This window comes from Chanodichthys erythropterus, chromosome 20, assembly GCF_024489055.1.
Source record: "Chanodichthys erythropterus isolate Z2021 chromosome 20, ASM2448905v1, whole genome shotgun sequence".
Lineage (NCBI taxonomy): Eukaryota > Metazoa > Chordata > Actinopteri > Cypriniformes > Xenocyprididae > Chanodichthys > Chanodichthys erythropterus.
In genome coordinates, this window is record NC_090240.1 from 10,654,839 (window position 1) to 10,678,051 (window position 23,213).

Here is a 23,213-nt window from a genome sequence, read left to right on the forward strand (position 1 = left end):
TGCTCTCGAATCGCTCTCGCGGTTCTTTGAAGCCATATGTCACAGTCACATTGCGTCGGCGCTGTCTCAAGTCGGACAAAATTTCTTACCGTTTCTTAAGCATGCACTTCTTCAATTCAGCTGCTGATCGGTCTGTGCACCACTGCATGAAGTCAAACAAGCCTATTGGTCGTCTTAGTCATGGGTTTTCTTTGTTTTGTTTTCTGATTGGGTTACTGCCTTGATTGTTCACAGGTGTTCCTTGTTTGTTATTAGTCTCTTTGTATAAATAGCCCTCATGTTTCATTGTTTTCTTGTCTAGCTTTGTTGTCCCTGTAATCATTGTTGCATTTGTTCATGCCATGTTTGTCACGCCAAGCCAAGTCTCACCTCCAGTGGACTTATGTTACAACCCCCAGTTTCACAGACAAGGCTTAAGCCTGTTTCCAGACTAAAATGCATGTTTTAGCTGTTTTAACTGAAAGCAAATTGCAGTGACATATATTAAAATATGTCAATGCCATTGTTTTGCTTCAAGATGCACATCTGTATTTATTTATTTATTTATTTTTATTTTCTAAGGCATGTCTATGAAACCTACTTAAATATCCTAATTGAACTAAGGTCTAATCCTGGCTTAAAGGTTTAGTTCACCCAAAAATGAAAATTCTGTCATTTATTACTCATCCTCGTGTTGTTCCACATCCGTGAGACCTACATACATCTTCAGAACTCAAATGACTCTCTATGATGAAGACTGAGAGGTTTCTGTCTATCCATTGAGATCCAACTCAGCTACCACTCCAAGGTCCAGAAAGGTAGTAAAAAGACATCATTAAAGGACTCCATGTGACTCCAGTGTCTTAAACTCAATTTCGTTAACTCTCGTGCATGTGCATTGTGTTGATGCACACAACAGACTTGCATTGCAGATCAATATTTTTGTACATAAAGTGGTAAATTATGTTTGTTTGTTTTTTGGGCAAACAAAGCATTCATAAAATTGAGTTTACACTGGAGTCACATGGAATACTTTGATGATGTCTTTTTCCTACCTTTCTGGACCTTGGAGTGGTAGTTGCTTTGGATCTCTATGGAGAGACAGAAACCTCTCAGACTTCACAAAAAAATCTTAATTTGTGTTTAGAAGATGAACAAAGGTCTTACGGATGTGGAACGACACAAGGGTGAGTGATAAATGACAATTTTCATTTCTGTGTGAACTAACACTTTAATCTAAGCCCTGTTTGTAAAACCAGGCCTAAGTGTCCCCAACAGTGGCAAGGAACTAAAACTTCATCAGGTGACAGAAATGGACAAAATATTTAGTTTTATCAAAATCCTTATCTTTTTATCTTCATATTATAGCATATTATATTTTATTATATTATATTTGCATATTATGCAAATGGTAAAATTAATTTAGAATTAAAATTAATTAAAATATTAAATCAAAATGTAAGGTTTGAACCAAACCATTAATATAATTTGACAAAAACAAAGAAATGTATGCATGTGCATTTATTGAACTGATACTGATTACGCTTTCAGTGACTAAATTAGTCTCTGTTTAATCCTTAAAAAAAAAGTTATTTAAAAAAAATTATTCTGTCTGTCATACTACTTTTAATAGCCTTATCTTCTCAAGTCAAGTCACATTTATTTGTATAGCATTTTTCATAACACACTTTAAGGCAGCTTCAGAGAAAATTCATTCATTGTTTTATTGACTGTGTATTCCTTTCTTTCATTCTTTCACTGTAGGTGTGCTGTCTCTGATGGGAAACACCACTCTATTGTTTGTTGCCTATCGCAAGAGGTCATCTCTTAAGCCAGCTGAGTTTTTTATCATCAACCTCTCCATCAGTGATCTGGGCATGACCATTTTCCTTTTTCCCTTCGCTATTCCTTCTGCTTTCGCTCACAGGTAAAACTCTTTCACAGCAGGGATGTTTCTTATATAATAAGAGTCTTCCCCTCTTTCTTTATATATACATATCTTATATCTTTAAATATACATATCTTTATTTTCTCCTTTAGATGTTAGTACTGTATGTCCTCTTGAGACTTAATAAAGAGGGTCATCTCATTCTCTCTCTGATCCTCTTAAAGCCATCAGCATAATAAAAGCAAATTAAATCAACTTTAACAGCTGGAAACACATCAGTGCAGGCTCCGTGTCCTCAGAGACTGAACTCTCTGATGACTGGGGCTTTTGATTCCTTTTTTTCTTCCCCTTTTTTGTTTTTGTAGTAAGCTATAGTCATTGATCATGTAGTAACTACTCTGTTTTTGAAATCTCAATGTGAGCACTGGAACACAGAGACATAAAAATGTTAGAATTTAAATATAAACATGTTTCGTGTACACAGATAGCTGATTTATAATGCAAATGATTATAAGCCAAATGTTCTAGTTTTTCTAAAATTATATTGTATATAATTATATTGTTCAAACCTTAAATTTTGATTTAATATTAATTTATTTTCCCAAAGATAAATACATTCATACAAAGTGAAAAGATTATTAAAAAAAAAAAAAAAATAGACATAAGCCAAAACGTTACTTTACGTAGTTCAATATAAAAAAATAAATAAAAAAAAAAGTTTATAACATATTACCATAAACAAAAGCTAAATTATCTTAAAGCGAAATTTCTACTCTCAAATTTAAGATAAATCACATTTTGTTGGTCAGTGTTTAATTCAGCTAACTTACTATAAATAAAGACAACTTTGAAGCACCTTAATGTTTATTGTGATGTCTTATGATATGCATAGTATTTTCAGTTATGTACAGGGGAGGAAAAAAAAAAAAAAAAAAAAACACCAGAAAAGTGAATAAAACCCACAATAATTTCTGCAGTTAGTAAAGCTAGTCAATGTTTTCTGTACATCAACACTATGGTATCAAGAGAAAATACTATTTAAAATATTTTTTTCTTATGTATAGGGGCTGTTATGTGCTTTTAGACAAACTGAAACCATGGAATCATGGAAACCGTGATTTTCAATTAGACCAATGTAAAATGCACTGTAAATACATGACACAGTCATTTCACTTTTTTTCAGGGTTTGGATTTCTATCTGCAGTGAAGGGCCCCTCGACAAGAGCTTAGATTAGGGAATAAAGAATATGAAATAGTTATTTGTTTCAAGCTATTGGGGATTTATCAAACAGAGAATCAATATTCAGAATGGGCAAGCCTGTACATTTTTCAAACAAAAGCAAATTTACACAGACGCTGAACACAAACCAACACAATCACTTCCAATCAGAAGATATCCGCTACATGAATGGTTGTACATCTACGGGAATCTGAGATTTCAGGGTGGTAACAAAAACAGTAATGCCTTAATTATTGAATGTCCAGTAATAAAAATTCACAGGTACAATGTGGTATTCTATGGCTCCTCATTTGTAAGTTGCTGTAGATAAAAGTATCTGCTAAATGATTAAATGTAAATTCTGGCTTACTACATAATCTCGGAATCAGCATGCATTATTCAAGCCCTGTTATGCAAACCATTCACACAGGATGCTGGACAATGGAGTGGAATAAAACATAGGGATCTCAATGTTTTTCTTAGCACATTTTTACATAGACTAGCTAGATAAAATATAAGAATGCATACCGTGTGGGTTAGGGCAGTGAAATGGTTGGGTAGACATCCTGACATGTAAACTAACACTTAATGAATTCCAATGAAAGTATATACACTTGCAGAATAAACAATGTCAGGGCTGGTTGTAATCAAGGAGAGGATGCAGGATCAACTGAAGCAGCAAGGTTTTATTTACAATTTCTAAAACACAGAAACACTCAGGAGTGGGAACAGAAACAACCAACTAAACTAAGACGAGCACAGACAAGGGAGTGCAGGAGGAGCGAGTCTTTAAAGGAAGTGCAGATGAGGATGTGCAGGTGCAGGGAATCCATGTGATGAGCTGACTGGGTGCAGGTGTGGATCAGGAGGGATGCTGGGAAGTGGACTCCAGGAAAGGTGAGACAGACGATGACTGTGACACCTCCTGGTTATCTATCAACGGCGCAAGGACGTGCCTACCCAGAGGGAGGGCGTCCTGGAGACGTGATGGGTGAACCGGGTGATACAGGGTAGGTCGTCGGGAGGCCGTAGAGGAGCCGGCCGTTCCGTGGCTTCGGGCACTACGGCCACAGGTATATAGCCCCCTTCAAAATTTCTTTGGGAGGATCAGCGGGCTGGAGCGGGCTCGCTCGTGGGCTGGAGCGGGCTCGCTCGTGGGCTGGAGCGGGCTCGCTCGTGGGCTGGAGCGGGCTCGCTCGTGGGCTGGAGCGGGCTCGCTCGTGGGTTCCAGGACATCTCATATTCTACCAACAGGCCAAGGGGCACATGGGTGGGAACCATTACGGCTGAGGGCTCAGTTGTGGCAGCGTCCATCTTGACGGAGGGCTCAAGCGTGGCGGCAGCGGCCATCTTGACTTATGGCTCCGGCATGGCAGTGATGATCTTGAATGAGGGCTCCGGCACGGCGGCGGCCATCTTGACTGAGGGCTCATGCGTGGCGGTGGCCATTTTGACTGAGGGTTCAGCCATGGCAGTGGCCATCTTGAGAAAGGACTCTGGGCTGGCGGCCATCTTGCTCACTGGACTGAGGACCGGGATGGCATTAGCAGATATAGCTGGAAGGGAGGGGGATTCAGCGCTGATCTGACAGGTGTTGACATTGGGTCTGCAACCTTGGCCCCCAGGTCAGCGCTGTTGGAAGCCCATTAACGTCCATGGGGAAACACAGGTGAGCAAGAATGGACAGAGCCAGTGGAGCAGTATGTGAAGGGAACCAGCGTGAGGTGAGCTGGCGAGGCCTCATTTGTTTCTGATGGGACTGGATGAGGAGGATACTTTTTTTACTTTAACCTCTTCAACTTCAAAATTAGAACCGTTTAAATAAAGAACAAGATTTATCGATTTGACTAGGGAGAAATAACAAGCAGGTTCACTATACCAAATTGTATCCTTATCCAGTCCCATCAGAAAATAGACATTAAGGGAGGCATAGGGCCAGCTCACCTGATAGGAGAGCTCAAGAAACACCACATTCCACATATCTCTCCAAAGGCCAGCCCTTCTGCTGCAGTCCGCACAGGCGGTCCTCAGCCAGGAGAGTGTTGTTTATTGCTGCTAGATCCATATCCTTAGGGTCTGTCCTTCTGTCAGGGCTGGTTGTAATCAAGGAGAAGATGCAGGATCAATTGAAGCAGCAAGGTTTTATTTACAATTTCTAGAACACAAAAACACTCAGGAACAGAAACAACCAACTAAACTAAGTCAAGAGTAATGCAGGAGGAGTGAGTCTTTAAAAGGAAATGCTGATGAGGATGTGCAGGTGCAGGGAATCCATGTGATGAGATGATGAGCTGACTGGGTGCAGGTGTGTGGATCAGGAGGGATGCTGGGAAGTGGAGTCCGGGAAAGGTGAGACAGACGGTGACTGTGACACATACACATTAGCTTCCTTCATCTGAGCTGTTATTCCAGGGTTTTCCCCATTGGTTATGTATACTTATGAACAAAAACTGTTCAAACTGTTCATATATTTGCATTTATCCAAAACAACTTACATTGACTTGAAAGTACTTTATCATGTCATGCATTCAGTATGAATCAAACACATGATTTTGGTGTTATTAGCGCCATGCTCTATTATTTGGGCTGCAGAAATGATTTTCAGTGATGTTTAGTAGGCAGTGAGACTTATGAAATGAGGTAAAGTCAATTAAGCCTGAAATTATGTCAACATCAAATGACAATGCAATATGAATTTTTATTGAACTATAAAAAAAAAAAAAAAAAAAACAGGAATAGAGAAGGGGCCCTCTCTATGCACTTTAACTGTATTATTCATTTAGGGTAAGAGACAGCGTCTGCTTGTTCTCTTTTTTTTTTTTTTTTTTTTTTTTAAAGAACAAAAAAGATTCCCTAGCATGATTCTAAACCAATCATGAAAACTCATTTTCATTATTCAGTGTTAGGTTTTCCTTATTTTCTGATTTTGATCTCTGATCCATGAGGGGGAACGTAGTGCTCACGTCACTGTGTACAGAAATCCAAACCTTTATCACTCAAACATTCAGTGTGTGAACTCCCGGATGCACAGTTTATTGCAGCCAGACACATTTTCAGTCAAATAACTTAAATAAAACAGTGACATGCATGAGTACAGAATAACCATTCTGCTGTTTTTAATGTAATGTTAAAGGGTTAGTTCACCCAAAAATTATGTCATTAATGACTCACCCTCATGTCGTTCCAAACCCGTAAGACCTCCGTTCATCTTCGGAACACAGTTTAAGATATTTTAGATTTAGTCCGAGAGCTTTCTGTCCCTCCATTGAAAATGTATGTACGGTAGACTGTCCATGTCCAGAAAGGTAATAAAAACATCATCAAAGTAGTCCATGTGACATCAGTGGGTTAGTTAGAAGTTTTGGAAGTATCGAAAATACATTTTGGTCCAAAAACAACAAAAACTACGACTTTATTCAGCATTGTATTCTCTTCCGGGTCTGTTGTCACGACTCCGTAGTGACGCTGCTGACGTAAGACACTGCTGACGTGTTATCCGGTGCGCCCAAGCTTCGTTTACAGTCTGAGGGAGACGCACACTGTATTCAAGCTATTCTACATTGTTTGTATTTTGGTATTGCTATATTTTTTAAAATGGTGCGTAAATGTGCATGTCGCGGATGTCCTAATCGCCAAAAACAACGACGTAAAAGTGCATTACCAACGCAGACAGATGAAAGGATTCAATGGAATCAATTCAATGGAAAGGATTCCGGAAGAGAATACAATGCTGAATAAAGTCGTATTTTTTGGGGGTTTTTTGGACCAAAATGTATTTTCGATGCTTCCAAAACTTCTAACTAACCCACTGATGTCACATAGACTACTTTGATTATGTTTTTATTACCTTTCTGGACATGGACAGTCTACCGTACATACATCCCTCAATGGAGGGACAGAAAGCTCTCGGACTAAATCTAAAATATATTAAACTGTGTTCCGAAGATGAATGGAGGTCTTACGGGTTTGAAACGACATGAGGGTGAGTCATTAATGACATAATTTTCATTTTTGGGTGAATTAACCCTTTAAATAGTTTGCTTATTATTATTGCAATGCAAAAACCAGTATTCAAGAGGACAGATTGGACAGTGTTAGTATTTACTGTATGCTTGTCAAGAGTTAGTATATATAATAAGCTAAATTGTGTAAATCAAGTAAAACAATTTGATCTCCTCCACACTCTCCACCACTGAAACACTCACCAACCACAAGTTAATCGATGGGGAATTGTGATTAGATAGTAATAGTGTTTTCCAAAATATATTATGACATGATTGGCAAACCTTTTATTAGGCTATTCTCACATGACAGAAGACTACTTCTCGCACTATTGCTCAGCAATAAAGACATTTTAGGAAAGATAAAATAAAGCACAAAGTCAGGACTCTAAAAATAGAGCTGAAATACAGAACTGTCCCGGAAAAAATGGGACGTCTGGTCGCCCTACATATACAGCATATAATTTTGTAGATCACTTTATATGTGAAGTCAATTATGCTATCTAGTTTCTAGTAAGTCATAATCACTTCTCTGGTATAAACTTTTAGAAGGTTGTACATAGACCTGAACATTTGACACTCAAACCTCAAGAACGGTGTCAATCTAAAAATGTAAAAAGATGAGCTCTTGACATCACAACACAATAAATAACTAATAATAATTACAAAACAACAACAACAAAAAAAAAAATACATAAAAAAAACAAAAACAGTGAGCCACTGGGGGGTATTCTGTTGGTCTGGAAAACTGGAAAATATGTAGTTGCTTTGTTCACAATGCAGTCGTGACCAATCCTGTTCCTGGAGGTCTACCTTTCTGCAAAGTTCAGCTCCAACTTTAATCAAACACATCTGAACCAGCCAAATAATATCTTCAGAAACACTTGCTAAATACACATAGAACAGGATTGGGCACTCCAGTCTTTAATGACATTACAGATTGCTATCTTTTTTCTTTTTTCAGGTGGTTGTTCACAGAGGTGATGTGTATGTGTTATGCCTTCTGTGGAGTTTTGTTTGGTATCTGCAGCCTCAGTAACTTGACCGTACTGTCCTCTGTGTGCTGGCTCAAAGTTTGCTGCCCCAACTATGGTAAGACCTTTCTTTGTATGTACACAGGACAATCAAGCAGAATATAATGTGAAAATACATATCAAATGCATCTCATGTGGCCACTCATGAAGGTATCGTGAAAGGGGACCATGTTTATGCATTTATTTATTTTTTTATGTAGCATATGGGATAAGAAAATGAGAAAAGGAAGAGACTAGTCTCAGTACTAGCATGAACACATTAATGAAATAAACATTACTAAAACAACATTATTTGAATTAATTGAGTGAATCAAACACACAATGGTAAACACAAAAACTAACATAACAGAAACACTTTTAAATGTCAAACATAACTGAACATTAAACTTTCCCTTTAATCTTTCCCTTTAATCAAAACCACATAAATTAGCAATTAATTTCTCCCGATCCAGCACAAAGCATGCTAGGAACTAAAAATCAACTGCCCCTCTGTGGGTTTCATCGTCTATCTGTGCTGATTCTAAACTGATTTGTGATGAGTGTCTTTAGGCAGAATCAGCTTAATGCACACTTTTTCCATCCTTTGGCTGCAAGTCTGCCTGGAATAAGTATTTTTATGAACAGCATTTACCAGAGGCAGCAGAGGTGAGCCAAGTGATTAAAGTCGCCACCATCCACGGGTGTGTTATCTTCTATCTTCACCCCAGGCTTCACTTCTGCAAGAGATATTGTTCAGCTTTCTTAGAAATAAAAACAATAATAATAAAATTAATAGCAGAAGATGATGAAGAAGATTGGGTTAAAAGTCTTCAATAATAAACTCAGTAGGTAAATCCAATAGGTATAAAATGAAGAAATTTAACTTATGCATTACTGAGAACAGACAACTGAGGAGAGAACAGACAGCATCTTAAGTACAAGCCAAATGAAAGATGGGTGGAGGCTTTGGAGGACGTCGAGGAATAGGTGAAGGGCTGGTGAAGAGGAGTAGGTGAAGGGCTGGCATTAACAGACAGGCAGAGACTCCACGGAAGAACAGATGGTGGGAGCATCCATGGGGGCAATGATGGGAGTAGTGGCCAGATGGTATAGACCCTGAGCACTGTGATGACGACAGTCCACGGCGGCATCGATGGAGGGAGAGCCAAGGTGTAGGCGTGGCCGACGACCTCCGCATGACGACTGATGGAGACAGAGCCGATGTCAGGGGATCCCAGGGTGACGACAGAGAGCTGATGGACCCGAGCGACACCACTGGCACTGGATACCTGGGCGAAGCCGCAGCGATGAACGTCTGAGATGGAACCAAATCACTCGAGGACTGAGGCAAATCCAGTGTGACCGAGGACCAAGGTGTAGCTGGAGGGAAGGAGGAGCCCGCTGGGGTCACTGTAGGGGTGGAGAGACGGAGCACAGCAGGAGGCTTGCAAGTTCGTGGTGCAGGCAGGGTGACGACTGACCAAGGTGGAGCCGACAGGTCAACGCGCCGAGGTGGAACGAGGGGATCAGAGGCCGGAGGCAGAGCCACAGGATCCTTTAGCTCAGGCGAGGCTGGACACTACACAACCTTAAGGCTTCATATTGTTACTAGGCGTCACAGGGGAAGATGAAGGGATTCAGGCATCCAGCTGAGACTGGGCGGAGGACTGGTAGTGCTAGATAGTGGAGGTGGGAGAGGGAGGTTGGACAGGACCACTGATAACAGATCACATTTTATACAGGACAAAGATTCAGTCTCTAAGCTGGAGAAAAGCAGCTATGATGATGAAAATGCACATAGATCACGGTGGGGTGGGGTAGGGTGGGAGGCAGTATTACAGTGTCCCAGTCTATTAGCCAGCCTTCCCCAGTGTCAATCTACACCAAAATTCCCTCATAGACAGCTGTTGCCGGCTCACACCCCTGGTCAGACTCACATTTAGGCAGTTAGTGGGTGCTGTTGTCACAGGCTCCATGCTCGTGGCAAGCAGAAGCTCTCCGTCTGCGGGGGGCTCTGATGTTGTTGTCTCCAAAGTGCGGGGTGTTGGTGGGCTGTGCTCTGGGTCTGGTTGCGCGACGTCTGTGGGGTGTGGCTGGAAGAGGCTGCTGGAATCCTCCGCTTTGCCCACTGTGAATGCGGATCCATTCGTCCACAGCGCAAAGTTCATGTAACTACTCAGGGTCCAGCAGGGATCGCCATGGGGCATGACGAAGTGGAGATCTTCATCCAAAGCACAGCGAAATCCCTCTACTAAACAGACGTTGTCGCAGGTGGCTAGATGGCAGATGTCAGGGAACTCCTCCACGTAATGCTCCAGGTCTCTGCCATGTTGGAACAAAAACAATGGCTACATTTACATGCACGCAAATAATCCATTTTTAATCAGATTGACGGCTCAATCAGATTGAAAAACATTCATGTAAACACCTCAACTAAGAATGAGTGTCTGTGACTGCTAATTTGTTTTCATTCATCATAGCTATGTGTTTCTTTGTCTTTGTTTCCTGCCACTCATTAGTTTCTATGGAAACTGATTATCATCACAGCTGTTTGTTATTTTGGTATATGTACACACTGCCAGCCTTTAGCATGCTGGCTGTCTTATTTAATAATCCTTGTGTCGTCCTCGTCATCTTCATCTTCCATGGATTGAGCATTACACATGTTTTAATTTATTTTTTTTGTTTTGTTTTTGTTTTCTGTACATAACAGAAACGGACAGGCATCTTTGGCTAAACTCATCAGGGCTTTCAGGCAGTACATTGCTCAGTCCAGACTCCTTTTAAGCCTTCTGACCCATCACTTGGGACTAGCTCCTGGAGGGATGGTCAGAAGGTGAGTGTGGCTACCCGCACACCCCCTCCAAGAAGTAGGGTGTAGAGGCAGGAGCAGAGTATGGTTGAAGTTGTTAAACATGTAGATGTGTAAACCTAAAGTGAAGGGCTCTTACTGGGCAATAGTTGCATGTCTTTAGAGTGGACAGTTAAGTATTTAATTATACAATGGAGTTGTTGAATGCTCAAATCTGATTGGTTATTGAATGCTCTAAGGTGTGCAATTATTTTCAGGGAAACACATGGCTAAAGTAATTCTAGGCAGGTGTTGAACGCATTACAGTTCCAAATCACTTCGCCAAATGATTTAAGTTATTTCAAAAGGTCCTTACAGCCTACAATAGCAAAAGAAACAAAACCCACAATGACACCAACCAAGAAAATAAATATAGTAAACAACAAATTATTGTCATGGTTTTTGCCACAAAATATGTTTTATGTCATGTCCTGAAAGCGCATACTCTCTCCTGCTCTCATTCTCTCTCTCTCACTCAAACGCACACACACATTATGGACAGGACACACACTCGCACAGAAATGTGTTGTCAGCGTTGCTCTGACTAATTACTCAGTAAAATAGTTTAGCAACTTAAAAGCTACATGACAATTCTCACCAGGTAATAACTGGTTCTTGAGAAAGATAAACTTACACTTACACTATTAGTAGAGACACTGCTGCCGTGAGAGATGCACAGACTCAGGTAGGCTAGTTCACATATGCTTATTCTCTCTCTCTCTCTCTCTCTCACTCACTCTCTCTCAACTACATAAATAACCTGCTATCAATGGCTCAAGCCTCCGTTACTAGTTCTGAAATGACGTTACACATTAGCTTGGGATGAGATGCGTAAGAAATTACAAAAACCTGAAAAAATGTCTTGAAATACAACATCAGAACGGTGTCTTCAGATGTGGTAACCATAGTATAAGCGGAATAATTGACGGCAGGCCATTGAATTATTAGAAAATAATGCAAACTTGAGGTGTAAAGGCTTCGCTTCGCTTTGCATCATGGCCGCATAACACCCAGGGTGTGCATTATTTTCTAATAATTCAATGGCCTGTCGTTAATTATTCCTTAATTAATGTTCCCTATAGCATCAACATGATGACGCACCATCGAGTTCCCTCAAAAAGGAACAACTTAGGGTTATGTGTGCAACTCATTACCTGCACTTCCCTGCAAAGGAAAAGAGATGCTGCGTCATGTTGGCATGCTTCAGGCATGCCTGCGCGTCTGCCTTCAGGCAACTCTTAAGTTCATGACATGTAATGCAGGCACTCCATGTGATGCCATAGGACTGCCATCAGCCAATTGATAGTTTTCACGTGACGTCACGCCCAAAGGGGAACGCCCCCCTGGCGGGCAAAACAATTTCCTCCATTGCCTGCCAGTCATTTCTACCAGGTAAAAGTTGTAGTAAGATATAATGTCGTAAGACAGTGATATTAAAAGACCAAATTCAATATACACCTTATTGATAATGCATACTTTGTACAGACAAACAAATGAACACAGAAAATGAATGCAACATGAGGCTTCTCATTAAGCGTTTTTTTTCCCCATCGAAAACCATTATAAAGAGAACACGTTGCGTTCACATTCTGGGCTCATCTGCTCGTCTGTATATAGTATGATAATCAAAAAGGGTTAAACTGAATTTGATCTTTTAATATCAGTGTTTTAGTACATTAAGGCACTTTAAGGATGGGTTGCACTAAGGATTCCTTAGCCTGGCATCGGTTCACCCTCCGCCTATGCTGTGCGTGAGACAGAAGCCGCGTGCATGTTCATAAAAATTAAGTATAATATAAATAATGTTGTCAATAACTTGCTAAAGCCTATCTATGTTAAATGTTACTACTAAAATCATTAAGAAGCTGAACAAATGGACAAAGAAAGGGTCCATTACCATGTCCTAATGATGATCTATTGCATTTGACCGTCATTTTTAAAGTGGGTTTCTAAAACTTTTAACTTTTTGTAACTTTTAACTTTTTTTGGTTAAAAATGATCCAAAATCAATTTTTGTACATGACCAGCCAGTGTTCAAAACTATCTAATTTTCTTGTCTCAATTCACAACGGTAAGCTTGTAATAATGTTTTATAATAAGAGTGACATGGTGGATTTCCACTGGAAATTTGAGCATACAGCAGTTCCTCTGTGCGTCATTACGTAACGTCCGTAAACCAAAAGAAGTCCAGGCTAATCGGTTTTATCACGTGAGGACGCAGCTGGTAGCGGATCATTTATAGCCTGTTCTCACAGCAGCTGAAATAATTAAACTTATCATTTTGATGGCAGATTGTAATCCAGAAAGGTCCAAATGACAATCATCAGTGACAACTGGAGATTCACCCGTAGTCAAAAAGCAAAAGACTTTGGACTGTTGAGTGGCTACAGAAATTGAAATCTACAGGTAACGCTAATATACACATAGTCATAGTAATGCTGATTACTGAGAACAAAGTATAACAGTAATAATAATTTGCATGGTTTGACGTGATCCGAGCTAAGCGATGGTTAGATTTAATCATCATTGACAGCACGATTTATTGTAGGCCTAATGCTTTTTTCCTCAGTTGGTCAGAACAAAAGTGGCAGAAATGTTACTTACTTGTTCAGATGCTATTTTCCAGTGAAAATTCTTGTATAGGTCATACACTTAAGACGTAGAATCTGTGACTCTGAAGTGCAGTATCCACCAGTGCGGTGACTGACAGCAAGCATTAGATTCATCCGCGCTGACGAGCTGTCGCACGTACAGATATCTATTCCACATATGACTGCAATCGCAGGTTTCAAACAAGAGATGGCGACAAAGAGGAAAAATCACGGACTGCAGCTTTAACTAATCTACAGCACAACATTGATGCACCAAAAAACAAAAAATTATTTTATCAAACATTAATTTACAGAGTTGAATTAGAACAGAATATACTGTTCTAATAAATAAAAAAATAGCCTAATTAAAAAAATTAAATGTGATCAAGTCAAACTGCAAAATGCCTGAAGTTCAGGGGAACATAGCCTATATTCAAAACACAAGCCACAAATAGTTAAATTAAATAACCCGGAGTGATCAATACATTAATTAAAATTAAAGCAATTATTAAAATAATGAACGTATAGCCTGAATTGTCAACTTTGTCTTTTTAACTGCAGAGGCAAGAAACGCTAAACTGGAGTGGCAGTCTTTTTAGCTAAACAGTCAAAGCATCCAAAAATCAAATTACATCTGGCTGAAATAGTTTGAAATCACTTGTTGCTACCCTACCTGATTGAGAGAGAAAAATCCAGTCTTTCAATCGATCTGCCTGTGTCCGTTTGAGTATTTTCAAATAGCGCGCTATGGTCAGCTCGTTGGCCGGCAGAAGAGCACCGCAGTGTTTGTCATTGTTGAGTTCTAGGACATGAGCTGTTGGCACAACTTGCATCATACATTTTTTGGATCATCTTTTACCATTTCAAAGTGCATCCAATTGTACACTTTATCCCAAACATTGTTAAAGATTTAATCCCTGCCACAAAGATGCTCCTCTGTCGGTCACGGATCATGGAAGTGAAACTTAAATCGGTCACAGGGGGGGTTGGATTCATTCACGCATATGAAAAATATATTAAAAGCTTCTTTCTTTTCACATTTTTATTTATATTATTAACATAATAGGCTGTATTAACCTATTGGGAAAGAACTGGTATGTCTATGTAAAATCAGATATTTAGCGCCCCCATATCTTGTTTCATAAAACCTCTGCGAAGATTCAACTGTGAGATTGGGAGTCGAATCAGACTCCTCCTATCGAAGATTCGAATTGTTGACTATTCAGGGTCACCCCTAGAAAACACACAGCAATGGTAGGACATGAAGGAATTTTCAGAGGATGTTGTAACTTCTTTTGTAACTATGTGTCACGATCACCGTCAGTTCCTTTCACTTCCTGGACTACATTCCCCATAATCCTCTCTGCCAATCACCTGCACTCACTCCACCAATAACTACACTAATCACCACACCCAGCTGCCATGCATTACCTGGACTATAAAAGACTCACACACTCATCACCTGATCGCGAAGTCTTGTTTTCACTTGTGTAACATTTTTGAGCGTTTCCCTGTATCCTGTCTGCCTATCTGTTCTTGATCCTGTCTGGTTACCCGTTTATGATTCCTTGCTACATACCTCTGGACTGTTTATTGTTTCCTGGACTGTGAATGATATCTGCCTGCCTCGATCTACTGCCTGTACCCTGACAACGATTCTGCCTAGCCCTTGCTGTTCCTGTTTGCCCCTGCTTAGACCCTGCCTGTACGACCACGCTTACTTTTGTAATAAAGCTTGCAAATGGATCTCTGCCTCAGTCCCGTTTCGTTACAGAAGACTTCGCCACATCAAGATCCAGCAGCTTTTCTGAGCATGTCCAGCCTCAGCATGGATCCAGCATGGTGTCTCGTCAGCCTGCGTCAAGGTGATTGTACCCTCGAGGCACATATTCAGAAATTTTTGGATATTGCCTACCTATCTGATCTACCTGATCTATCTGTGCCCTCATGGACTTTTTCTGTTATGGATTAAATGAACCACTAAAGGACTATTTGCTTACCAATGGTCCCCGAGGGTCGTTCGTGGAATTCCTGGACTTTGCCCTGTTATCTGATGGTTCACGTTTTACTGTGGGTGTCGCGGAGGATTCCGACACCATGGTAAATCACGTAATGGCCACCGCGCCAAGGAACACGCACGAAATGGCGTCTACCATCACAACAGCAACAGTTCACGCCGTCGCTGATCGCCCAGAGCCACGTCACATCTCCGCTGATCGCCCAGAGTCACGTCACGTCTCCGCTGATCGCCCAGAGTCACGTCACGTCTCCGCTGATCGCCCAGAGTCACGTCACGTCTCCGCTGATCGCCCAGAGTCACGTCACGTCTCCGCTGATCGCCCAGAGTCACGTCACGTCTCCGCTGATCGCCCAGAGTCACGTCACGTCACGTCTCCGCTGATCGCCCAGAGTCACGTCACGTCACGTCTCCGCTGATCGCCCAGAGTCACGTCACGTTACGTCTCCGCTGATCGCCCAGAGTCACGTCACGTCACGTCTCCGCTGATCGCCCAGAGTCACGTCACGTCGCTGGTCCTGTCAGAGAGCGGAGAGGATTGCGTTCCAGCATGAATGATCCTCCACTGACTACAGCACGAGCAGCTGGCATTCCGAAACCCACGGAAGCTTCGCTCTCAAGCCAGCCGGACGCTTCGCTCTCAAGCCTGCCGAACACTTCGCTCTCAAGTTCGCCGGCCGCTGTCGTCCCAGAGCAGCCCGAGCCTGCTGCCATCACAGAGCGGCTCGCTGCTGTTCCAGAACAGCCTGTGCCCATCCCAGAGCTGCTAGCTCTCCCTGACACGGCCACGGAGGCCGTCACCGAGCTGCCCGCTCTCACTGACACGGCCACGGAGGCCTTCACCGAGCTGCCCGCTCTCCCTGACACGGCCACGGAGGCCGTCACCGAGCTGCCCGCTCTCCCTGACACGGCCACGGAGCACCCTTGGTCGGCCCTGCCACCACCACCCAGGCCATTTGTCCTGCCGCTGCCGCTCAGGCCATCTGCCCTGCAGGCGCCACCCGAGCTCCTTGCCCATGAACCCGCCAATGCCTCCGTTGATTTCCCCAAGAACTTTTGGGGGGGGGCAGTATACCTAGGGGTGGGGAGCTTGTGGGTGGGGACCCTGCTCGGCCACTGCCGTCATCGGCCTTTGAACTATTCTGGCCATTTATGGACCCTGACCCGCCGTGGTTACCCAAGCAGCCTGACCTGCCGTGGTTACCCAAGCCGCCTGACCTGCCGTGGTTACCTAAGCCGCCTGACCTGCCGTGGTTACCTAAGCCGCCTGACCTGCCGTGGTTACCCAAGCCGCCTGACCTGCCGTGGTTACCCAAGCCGCCTGACCTGCCGTGGTTACCCAGGCCGCCTGACCTGCCGTGGTTACCCAGGCCGCCTGACCTGCCGTGGTTACCCAGGCCGCCTGACCTGCCGTGGTTACCCAGGCCGCCTGACCTGCCGTGGTTACCCAGGCCGCCTGACCTGCCGTGGCTACCCAGGCCGCCTGACCTGCCGTGGCAGCCCGAGCCACCTGACCTGCCGTGGCCGCCCGAGCCACCTGACCTGCCGTGGCTTTCCGACACTCCGGACTCGCCATGGTTGCCCGAGTTCCTGGACCTGCATTGGGGACCCCGTTCCTGTCTGCATGCAGGTCTCCAATGCACCCACCCTCCCTCCCTAGCTGATCCTTTTACGCCGCGAGGACGCGCCTTCCGGGAGGGGGGCGTTATGTCATGATCACCGCCAGTTCCTGTCACTTCCTGGACTACATTCCCCATAATCCTCTCTGCCAATCACCTGCACTCACTCCACCAATCACTACACTAATCACCATACCCAGCTGCCATGCCTTACCTGGACTATAAAAGACTCACACACTCATCACCTGATCGCGAAGTCTTGTTTTCACTTGTGTAACATTTCTGAGCGTTTCCCTGTATCCTGTCTGCCTATCTGTTCTTGATCCTGTCTGGTTACCCGTTTATGATTCCTTGCTACATACCTCTGGACTGTTTATTGTTTCCTGGACTGTGAATGATATCTGCCTGCCTCGATCTACTGCCTGTACCCTGTCAACGATTCTGCCTAGCCCTTGCTGTTCCTGTTTGTCCCTGCTTAGACCCTGCCTGTACGACCACGCTTACTTTTGTAATAAAGCTTGCAAATGGATCTCAAGCCAGCCGGACGCTTCGCTCTCAAGCCAGCCGGACGCTTCGCTCTCAAGCCTGCCGGACGCTTCGCTCTCAAGCCCGCCGCCCGCATCGCGTGTGTCTACTGACAAGATGGCCGCATCGCCTGTGTCTACGGACAAGATGGCTGCATCGCCTGTGTCTACGGACAAGATGGCCGCATCGCCTGTGTCTACGGACAAGATGGCCGCATCACCTGTGTCTACGGACAAGATGGCCGCATCGCCTGTGTCTACGGACAAGATGGCCGCATCGCCTGTGTCTACGGACAAGATGGCCGCATCGCCTGTGTCTACGGACAAGAGGGCCACATCGCCTGTGTCTACGGACAAGATGGCCGCATCGCCTGTGTCTACGGACAAGATGGCCGCATCGCCTGTGTCTACGGACAAGATGGCCGCATCGCCTGTGTCTACGGACAAGATGGCCGCATCGCCTGTGTCTACGGACAAGATGGCCGCATCGCCTGTGTCTACGGACAAGATGGCCGCATTGCCTCATCCTCGGAAGAGGAAGAGGAGGAAGGCTTCTTCCGTTCTTCCCCCTCTTACGCCCAAGCTGCTTGCTCGGCCGGCGCCACCTGTGCTCCTTGTCCTGCCGGCGCCACCTGCGCTCCTTGCCCTGCCGGCGCCACCTGCGCTCCTTGCCCTGCCGGCGCCACCTGCGCTTCTCGCTCTGCCGGCGCCATATGTCACGATCACCGTCAGTTCCTGTCACTTCCTGGACTACATTCCCCATAATCCTCTCTGCCAATCACCTGCACTCACTCCACCAATCACTACACTAATCACCATACCCAGCTGCCATGCATTACCTGGACTATAAAAGACTCACACACTCATCACCTGATCGCGAAGTCTTGTTTTCACTTGTGTAACATTTCTGAGCGTTTCCCTGTATCCTGTCTGCCTATCTGTTCTTGATCCTGTCTGGTTACCCGTTTATGATTCCTTGCTACATACCTCTGGACTGTTTATTGTTTCCTGGACTGTGAATGATATCTGCCTGCCTCGATCTACTGCCTGTACCCTGTACCCTTTGCCCCTGCTTAGACCCTGCCTGTACGACCACGCTTACTTCTGTAACGAAGCGGGACTGAGGCAGAGATCCATTTGCAAGCTTTATTACAAAAGTAAGCGTGGTCGTACAGGCAGGGTCTAAGCAGGGGCAAACAGGAACAGCAAGGGCTAGGCAGAATCGTTGTCAGGGTACAGGCAGTAGATCGAGGCAGGCAGATATCATTCACAGTCCAGGAAACAATAAACAGTCCAGAGGTATGTAGCAAGGAATCATAAACGGGTAACCAGACAGGATCAAGAACAGATAGGCAGACAGGATACAGGGAAACGCTCAGAAATGTTACACAAGTGAAAACAAGACTTCGCGATCAGGTGATGAGTGTGTGAGTCTTTTATAGTCCAGGTAATGCATGGCAGCTGGGTGTGGTGATTAGTGTAGTGATTGGTGGAGTAAGTGCAGGTGATTGGCAGAGAGGATTATGGGGAATGTAGTCCAGGACGTGACAGGAACTGACGGTGATCGTGACACTATGAGGCTTAGGCAGCATTAGAATCCATTTGCGGGTGTTTATTAGCAGCAGGTTTAAGAGACAGAAACGTTAAGCCAGGCAATAGATCAAAACCACAGTAGCAGTCCAATCTGGTTACATATACAAACGCAATCCAAAAGGCAGAGGTGAGTAAACAGGCAAAAGGTCCAAACACAGTCATCAGTCTAAATCAGGCTACCAAAGCAAAGGTATAATCCAACAAGTGTAAATCAGGCAGAATCATACACAAGAAAAATCAGGCAGAATCATACACAAGACAATCAGGCAGAAAACAATGGAAACGCTCGGTAAGGCAGATTAACTGGCAATAATTCGCAATGAGCAAACACACATGCCCTGTCAAAAAACCCCCACTTGCTGTCTTTGCATTTGACCACTTACATGACATATTTCCTGTATTTGGCTCTGCTGGTGTGGCATTACAACTTTCTTGTCATTTTAGACTTTCACTTGTTTTGAGATCTTTCAATTATTTAGACTGCATCAGTATTTTGGCCAAATTTTGTTTGGCCAAAAATTTTACCTTCACTTGTTGCATGAGCCACAAGTAGGCTTCATGAGTAATATGGACGTGGATATGGATATATGGAACACTAAAGTGAAATCTAATTGGCTGATGGCTCTGATAATGATGAGGGCTACATCCATTTTTTTGCCTTTTACACTCAAAAACATAACTCTTTGAACGAACATAAAAAAATCATGGAAAGGATTTCCACATGATTAAGTTGCTTTATTTCAGCATTATGCAATTCTGTTATTCCAATTTAATGTACTTACGTTGGGTCAACTTACTTTATTAAGGTTGATTCAACTTATTTACTATGTCAGCCCAACTAATTTGCAATGTTTTGGAAAATAAATAAAAAGCAATAAATAAAAAATAAATTGTTTTCATATACATTGATTTTTACAATTAATTCTTTTAATTTTGTGATTTATATAACTTTTGTGATGTTCTGTGTTAGAAATCTAGATGTGATACTGGATTCATCCTAAATTGCCTTAACCAAAAACATTGTAAAGCCTAAATTGATCATAAGTTTATTGGTGACAATGCTTTTGGGAAATGCAACCCAGAGCACTACCACAGTGATTACTTTCTTATTAAAGTAATTTGAAAGTTTGTTAGCAGGTCCTCAACCCAAGCACAAGTGCAACAATTCACCACAATGGTAACCCTAAAACTATTAATTAACAGAAACTTTTAAATACCAACATGATAGAACAATAAACATTAAAAAGTCTTTCAATTTTCTCATCTTCCTAAAAACTGCTTAAAATAAAACTTTATTTCAAAATTTACACTCCTAGTTTAGCCCCTATGCAAAGCATGATGGGAAGTGAAAAAGTCCTGGTTGGGTTTACTTGATTGAAACATGTTATTCCAATATGAAAACATCAAGTTAAGTCAAAGAGTAATCGTTTCAAGTCAATTTAACATGAATCAATCACATTTAAACCAGAAAACTGATACAATGGTGTTGAATCAAAATAAGTTTAAGTTTAAATAAACTGAACAGCATCAAAAATCATGTTTTTGAGTGTAGGATATTTCAACCACATGTTTCAAGGAAATTAATTAATATAATTGTTCAGTTTACTCATAAGAGGAGTTTTTCTGTCAGCCTCCTTTGGCATTTTTGCTGTGATTAATATTTTTACTGCACATTAAAGGGAAAAAAATGGTACATTACACATTTTATGCATCTGAGTTATGTACAATAGTTAAAATTTTTTAAAAAGTTTTAATTTGATTTAATAAACATGAAATTTATATATATATATATATATATATAAATACTTTGGGAGGCTGAGCCTTATTTGCCTCCAGTGATGGACTGCCACTGTCACACCACAGGAATTTGATTGGTTAGAGTGGACAGGAGACAGTCCATGATGCTGCAGATGAACATTTTTAGTTGAACACAGCTGGAAAAAAGATCTTTCAGTATTTTGTGTAGAGTGAGGCTAGTAATTGTGTTGAAAATGTCAAAGCCAGCCTAGTTCCTTTCAAGAATGAAAACAATGTAGCCAGTGCTTCAGACAAAGAAACAAGACATCTCAAGAGAAGGACAGCAACAAAAGGAGATGAAAAAATGAAAGAATGACAGAAAAAAAACTGCTTATAACTTAACTCTTATAAGAACATAGTTGAGACAGGCTTTATAAACTAAGAGGATTTATGGAGACCTATATAACCTTTAGACCTATAACAAAAAAGGGTTGTTACATAACATGACATGGTGGATATGGGGGCTTGCGGTCACACTTTGTACTTCAGTGAATATATATTATTTTACGGTGGGTTTGTTTTTGAAAGTCAATTTTGTACTCATGCATTGCAGCATGAATAAATTATGCAGTTTAATTCCTTTACCATTTAAATTAGATTTTTATTTGTTGTTTTTTTTTTGTTTTTGTTTTTTTGTTTGTTTTTATTGTCACCATTGTTGAGGTTTGTATGATGAGTGCTGATGTCTAAGTGTGTCTCAACTTTTACACAAGAGGTGTAGTGTTTTTGTAAGATCTCACACAAATCTCTTTGGTGTTACAAGTGATCTTTCTATTACAACAGCTGAATTTATTACTTTTTAAAGGTGCCATAAAATTGAAAATTGAATTTACCTTGGCATAGTTGAATAACAAGAGTCCAGTACATGGAAATGACATACAGTGAGTCTCAAACACCATTGTTTCCTCCTTCTTATGTAAATCTCATTTGTTTAAAAGACCTCTGAAGAACAGGCAAATCTCAACATAACACCGACTGTGACGCAACAGTCGGGATCATTAATATGTGCAGCCCCAATATTTGCATATACCAGCCCATGTTTAAGGCATTAGACAAGGGCAGGCAGTTTTAATGTCTGGAGCTGCACAGCTGAATCATCAGACTTGGTAAGCAACAAGGACAATATTGAAAAATGGCAGATGGAGAAATAATAACTGACATGATCCATTATATCATGATATTTTTTTGAATTTACAAATATCACTAAAAATCTTTAACTTATTAATGCTTCAACTTCAAACAATATTTAAACCAGTCATGAACCTACAGAATAAGCAGTCATTTTATAGTTATTAGATAGTTATTTTATAGTTATTAGATATAGTCATTTTATAGTCATTAAAACAGACATGACAATCAGATTTTTCATCTTTCTTTTTCTTGAGCAATACTCAAATGTGTGCTGAGAACACTTGCAATTGCTGAAAGAAAAATAAGTTAACAAAAGTCAAGGGTCAAGAGTCCAACTAAAGAAAACACTGTTCACCATCACAATGACTTTAAACGAAACTTATTTTCAATCAAACATGAACATTTTCAACCTCTGTTTATCTCAACAAGAACTTTTTTTCATGTTTGAAAGAAATAAAATCAAATTGCTTAGTAATAAGGGAAGCTCATAATGCTGGTTGTGGAGAATGCTGCTGAGATCTTGAGAGATTTAATGTTTTCTTTTATCTTCAGTTGATTTAATCTAAGGCTGTGGCTGGAAGTCAGTTGTAGTTTCTGTTCTTGTTTTTTCTCTTTCCTTTAGTGATTATGCTTGGTAACAGCAGGTGTTCGAATGTTCCAGGAACATCATACTGAACCTTTTAAATGACCCTCTATTAACATTAAGGAAACTGGACATTTTAATGTTACTGAAAAAAGTTACAAATCAACTGTAACACAGTTCGTATATACGGGAAGAAGGAGGCGGGAACCGGCGAACATTCAACAAATCTTTAATCATTTTAAATCGTTTTAAAATAAACAAACAAAACGAAAGTAATGCCGGCAGACCCTCGCGGACGTCTGCCGGCCACACAATCATAATAAAACATAACGTAAAGTCCAGACCTGGTCCTCTCTCATCCTTCACTGTAGTCGCTCCTCCTTTTATGCTCCCGGAGCTCCTCCATG

The 23,213-nt window shown here is 41.9% G+C and overlaps 1 protein-coding gene across 1 annotated transcript in view; it reads left to right on the forward strand.

Annotated features, from left to right (window-relative positions):
• opn7b (opsin 7, group member b) overlaps positions 1-23,213 on the forward strand; it is a 101,063-nt gene that overhangs the window by 1,256 nt on the left and 76,594 nt on the right. Inside the window, exons 2-3 of the mRNA XM_067372122.1 lie at positions 1,744-1,906; positions 8,052-8,179. Coding sequence (XP_067228223.1) covers positions 1,744-1,906; positions 8,052-8,179 — 291 coding nt within the window. The remainder of the gene's footprint in view (positions 1-1,743; positions 1,907-8,051; positions 8,180-23,213) is intronic.